At 45.5% G+C, this 6000-nt stretch overlaps 1 protein-coding gene across 1 annotated transcript in view; it reads left to right on the plus strand.

The window, feature by feature from the left end:
- Positions 1 to 5282, plus strand: part of NUGGC (nuclear GTPase, germinal center associated) — a 50746-nt gene extending 45464 nt beyond the window's left edge. Inside the window, exons 16-19 of the mRNA XM_040237039.1 lie at positions 523 to 631; positions 1520 to 1656; positions 3763 to 3853; positions 5028 to 5282. Of these exons, the coding sequence (XP_040092973.1) occupies positions 523 to 631; positions 1520 to 1656; positions 3763 to 3853; positions 5028 to 5167 (477 nt within the window). The 3' untranslated portion in view covers positions 5168 to 5282. The remainder of the gene's footprint in view (positions 1 to 522; positions 632 to 1519; positions 1657 to 3762; positions 3854 to 5027) is intronic.
- The last annotated feature ends 718 nt before the right edge of the window (positions 5283 to 6000 follow it).

A 6000-nucleotide genomic window follows, 5' to 3' on the forward strand; every position in this document is an offset into this window, starting at 1 on the left:
TTTAAGATTTCAGTGTAAGAATTTTGGAAGACATGACTACGCACAGGCCCACAGCACAAGCCCAGCCCAAATCACATGAGAATCACCTGTGCCCCTTTACCCTTCCCAAAGATGCCCCATCCCATAACCATGCGTGTACCTGAGTTCAACTCTGCAAATACTTGTTGTCTGAGGCACCAGACACTACGGGAAGCTTTTTGGGATGTAAAGATGCTTAAGAGAAAGTTTTGGAACTTCCCTGGTGGGCCAGTGGTTAAGACTCCGTGCTCCCAATGCAGGTGGCCTGGGTTCCATCCCTGGTTGGGGAACTAAGAGCTCATATGCTACAGAGCATGGCCAAAAAACAAAAAAAGATAAGACAAGGTTCCTGCCTGTGAGGGAGGAGCTCACAGCCTGGTAGTGGAGGAGATGGAACAGCGAACAGTAACCCGGGCAAAGGAAATAGTACAGCCCACAGAAACCCCTGCCTTGCTTCTGTCAAGGGACTGTCACAAATGGCCTTTTGTTGATGTGGATTCTCAGATAAGTGCCATCCTGGGAGGCCTGGAGGGACACATCCTCAGAAAGAAGAGGAAGATTTATGAGTCTCTCACCACCTCTGTTCAGAACGACCTGAAGCCCTGTTATGAAGGTAGGCGCCCCAAGGGCAATGTTGGGGTCTGTCAGCTTCTTTAGCATCCTTGTCTGCTGTCCCCCTCTTAAAGCATTTGTCCTTCTATGTCCTAAGCCCCCATAACACTCTGGGTCTACAAATTAAAACCCAACAATTGCAAATGGGTGGGGAGAGGTCAGTCACGAACTGCTTTTATCTGTCTGTTTCCAGTTCTTTCCATCCACCCTTCATCTAGACATTTTGCTTCTCTCTGTGTTGCATTGCAGCTAATTAAACTATAAAAGCCATTTACTGAATTCTCATTCTTATCTTAAGTACCTGTAAACTCACTTGCCAGCTTTTTCTTGGTTTGTTGGTCCCATTGATTTTTTTCTGGGGTGGGTGGTGGAGTCTGGAATTTTGTAACCTTCTGCTTAATTCACTCATACACTATTCACTATTCACTATTTTGTAACCTCATACTTAATTCACTCTACACTATTTCCACGGTGTAGAAAATGGTGCTACATGTATGACTATATATATACAAATACGTATGGTTATGTAGGTGTGTATATGTGTGCTCAGTTGTGTCTGAGTCTTTGTGACCCTATGGACTACAGCCCACCAGGCTCCTCTGTCCGTGGAGTTTCTCAGGCAAGAAGACTGGAGTGGGTTGCTGTTTCCTACTCCTGGGGACCTTCCTCACCCAGGGACTGAACCCATGTCTCTTGACTCTCCTGCATTGCAGGCAGATTTTTTAACCACTGTGCCACCTGGGAAGCCCCAGGTGTGTCTATGTGTGTGTCTACATGTATACACCTATGTGTATGTGTGTATAGTTGGTTTGCTTGCCTTTCTTTCTGATGCTAAGGATATCTAAGCAAGTCCTTGTTGAGGTGTTCCTGTGGCTATCATTTTTGCCAGAGGCCGCACAGATCACGGGCAAGAAAGCATGTGAAAGAATGAAAGACGTCCTCAGAAGAGGGGTGGACCGGCAGGTGGCCGAGGGCATGTTTGAACGGGCTCAGGAGAGAATGCAGCACCAGTTTCAGCAGCTGAAGGTACTCAACTCAGGCGCTTGCACACCGGTCCCAGAGGGCTCCTTGGGGAGCACGGGAAGGAGGGGCAGAGATGCAGGAAGTGGTAGTTGTTTGAGCCCAGATGGAGCCGGATGCCTTCTGCAAAGTGGGCTCGACTGACGCCCATGATGCTGGGGAAGGGGCCAGCCTCCACCTGGCTTCCGCCTCTACCGCCATCACGTGCTGGCTCGCGCTTGCCTCAGTCTGTGACTTCAGAAACTCAGGGCCTCCAGCTCTCTCCTGCACCCTTTCTCTTTCCTGAGTCATCACTAAGATCACTGTGATATCTAGAGGGGACCCTAAGCACTTTACAAACGTGAGCTTATTGAATCCCCAGCAAGTCTGTGAGATAAGGTGCTGTGATTGTTCCCACTTTACAGATGAGAAAACTGAGGCAGACAGAGGTGTATCAACAGGTCACGGAGCTAGCAAGTTACAAGAGTGGGAATTGGGGACCAGGTCATCTAGCTCTAGCAATAGTATTATCTCAAGACACACTTAAAAAAATATTTGACTGCACCCAGTCTTAGTTGCAAGATTTAGTTCCCTGACCAGGTATCGAACCCAGGCCCCTTGCATTGGGAGCACGGAGTCTTAGCCACTGGACCACCAGGGAAGTCCCCAGATCTTTTTTTAATGAGGGAAAATGTCTTGTCTAAATAAAATACCTATAGATAAATGCCAACCATTACAGATCTGTTCATTACAGTACCTGGCATATATTTTGGTGAGATTCTCTCCATCTCAGAAGACAGTTCCTGACATTTTCCTCGAAACTAAGTGTTCTGTCAAGTACACTTGGACCCATCCACTCCCAGTCCTGGGTCTCACAGTTTGTCAGCCTCCTCTGCAAGTAATATAAATTCTTTGCTTTAGTCCAAGCTACTGCTAGCCCCTCCCTGGCCAATAGCATTTCCAAATTCATCAGCCTCAGGCCAGGCTTAGCTGACCTCTCCCCAAGGACCCAGCTCCTTGCTATTTCCATCCACCTCTGGACCAACCTACTTCCTGAAACATCTCCAACCTCTTGTGCACAATCTCCTCTCCTCCCATCACTACAGTTTTGGAAAATCCCTTTCTCCACGACACGAAGCATGTTATTTCTCTTGGATCGGGCTAAGAGTTATCTCGTTTACCAGTAGCAGTTTAGTTTCCATCATCTCACATATTACCACTGCCTACAAATACCTGCAGAAAATTTGCCAAATTCTACAGCTGCCAATCCCCATTGAGTACATAAAAACTGGCCCTTAAGGTGCCCAAGAAAACAATTGCAATTGAAAAATGATTAGCGCGTTGATCATGTACAAATGTATCTTAAATGACAGACATGCAAGAAGGTGCAACTGGGCAAGACCACAGAGGGTTCCCATTCTCCGATCTCACAGACAATGCAGCTAAGGCTAAGGGCCAAAGTTACTAGCACCAGGTTCACAGATGCAGCTGAGACTAGAACTTTGATCCAATGCATTGGTGAAAAGATCATGTCTTGGAGTCAGGAGGTGAAGGTTCAGAACTAGGCTCTGTCAGCATAGTGGAGAGTTGAGTGTTTTTCAAAGGGTGGCAACAGATGGTTGGAAGAGGGAAATGGTTTTAGCTGATAAAAGGACTGAGAATAGCAAGGAGACATATCTCAGGCAGTTGGAAAGTCATCTATATATTAATGGTGTGTTATGAAAAGCAGGAGGTCGACAAACATTTCGGCAGTGACTAAACTAACGGTGGGACAAGAAGATGATGATCAGTGCTTTGCCTCTTTTTCTGCTTGTGTGGTATCTGTTCTCTTCCCCCCCCACCCCCACCCCGCCTCCCTGCATCCTCATTACTCCTGATTCGGTCCTTCAGCATCAGAGTACAATCACCTAGGAAAGGAGCTGTGAAGGCAGGTGGGACCCCTCAGAAATGTTGTCCTGGTGACTTTAGTCTCCCAGGGTATCCTCAAGGGGTCCACCCTTGGACTTGACTTTGGTTTCGGCAACCCTGGTCCCTACGCTCTCTGGTTGGGGAATGGGGTGGGGTCCCTTTCATAAGATTCCTTCCCCTTTAGACTGCACCATCCTAACAGAATAACTGTCCTTTGTTGTGTAGAATGGAATCACGGAGAAGGTGAAGGGCAGCATCGCTACCATGCTGACCCTGGCTTCGTCCCCAGGGGATGGGCTCTACAAGGAGCTTGCAGGTAAATACATACAACCTTTGTGTCCTCAGGAGCAAGACAAATGGTCTCAGGGTTCTGACTCCCTTCTTGGTCACAGTCTTGGCTCCCATCACTGGCTAGCTCAGGGTGGGGGAGTCTGAGTCATGCTATGGGGCATAGAGGTGCAAAGGGGATTGGAGAGGCTTTCGGATCAATGCCAGAGCCAACCCCAAGGTCAGCCTGAACTATCCCTTCACAGGGACTGTGTGTGTCAGGGTTCTCCAGAGAAACAGGACAACAGGATGTGTATGTCTCCCACACACACAGACATACATAAGGAGATTCATTTTAAGGAACTGGCTCAGGCAACTGTGAAAGGTTCATGAGTCCATGTGATAAGGCAGGCCAGCAGGCTGGAGACTCAGGAAAGACTGGCAGTTCAAGTCCAAGAGCAGTCTCCCAGAGAACCAGGAAGAGCCACTGTTACAGATGAAGTCTAAAAGCAGTCTTCTGGAGAATTCCCTCTTGCTCAGGGAAAGAGCAGCATTTTGTTCTAGTCAGACCTTCTGCTGATTAGATGAGGCCCATCTACATTGCAGAGGGCAATCTGCTTTCCTCAGAGTCCACTGATTTAAATGTAAATCTCATCCAAAAATACACTCACAAAAACATCCAGAATAGTGTTTGACCAACTATCTGGGCATCATAACTCAGACAGGTGGAGACATAAAATTCACCATTACAAGGATGTCATCTGATTGCAGACCATAGGCTAAAAACCCAAGATGCCAAAACAGAGCAAATTCACTAGAATTTAGAATGGGGACAGCTGGGAGGAGAGGGAGTGGAGTAGGAGAGAGATGCCTGGAAAAGCCTGGGGGAGGTCTGGCATGGGGTGTGCTTTGTATCTCCTTCCACTGAGCACTTGTGAAGCCTTGGTAAAGACCCAGGGATTTCCCAGACTTCTTCTATGGGCAGGTTTGTATTTATTTTGAAGGTGCCCACTATGATCAGATAAGCCTTAAGGTAAGAGCAACAATGCCTAGTTTGATCAAAGTTGTTTATAAAACACATTGATTGGACCATCTAATCTCTAAGCTCCATTCCTGAGCTCATATTCTGGGACAGTTGACCCAAGTCAGAACAGGATTCTCAGGGGATCTGTTTCCTGGGGACATTTCTGAAAAGGACACTAACTCCTGATGCTCTTCTGTAGATGTCAAAAGCGAATACAAGGAGATGGAGAAGCTGCACAGAAGCCTGCGAGAGGTTGCTGAGAATGCAGTGCTGCGGAGAGGCATGCAAGACTTCCTTCTGAGAATGTCTCCCAGCAAAGCTGGCTCCCCCAAAACATAAGATTTAATTCTTGGGGCTTAGCCCCAAGGGGATGGAATACCAGCCTAGAGACAATCAGATTTACTTGTGTTGGTTAAAAGCTAATAAAGAACATCTCCCCACTTTGGGAACTTTATAGGCAATAGAAAATCCCTATATGGTTACTTTTGGCATAAGACGAGTACAGAACACATCATTTCATTTTTATTTTATTGCCAATGAAACCCTCAGGAAGTTCTAAAGTTTTAGGGATGAGAAACTTGTGCCTCACCAAAGAAAAATACCTGAAGAGTGAAAAACTTATATGTGGAATCTAAAATTTGACACAAATGCACTTATTTACAAAACAGAAGGAGACTCACAGACATCAAAAACAAACTTCATCAAAAACAAACTTATGGTTACCAAAGAGGAAATGGCATAGAGAGGGAGCAATTAGGAGTTTGAGAGTAGCAGATACAAAATACTATAAGTAAAATAGGTAAATAATAAGGTCCTACTGTATGGCACAGGGAACTATATTCAATATCCTGTAGTAAACCATAATAGAAAAGAATATGAAAAAGAATATAACATATATGTGTGTGCATATATATATGTTTATGTATACATATATACGTATACAATATACGTATGTGTGTGTATATATCTATGTACATATATATATCTGATTCAGTTTGCTATACTACAGAAACTATCACAACGCTGTGAATCAACTATACTTCAATAATAATAATTTTTTTAAAAGACTCTTTAGTTTGGTCCTTGGTCTGACCCATGGACTCCATTACAAGTTCTAAGTCACAGCTGATCCATCTGCTCAGGAAATGGGACACTGGCTAGAATTAAGCAGA

Source organism: Oryx dammah, unplaced genomic scaffold (genome assembly GCF_014754425.2).
Source record: "Oryx dammah isolate SB20612 unplaced genomic scaffold, SCBI_Odam_1.1 HiC_scaffold_1, whole genome shotgun sequence".
Classification (NCBI taxonomy): Eukaryota; Metazoa; Chordata; class Mammalia; order Artiodactyla; family Bovidae; genus Oryx; species Oryx dammah.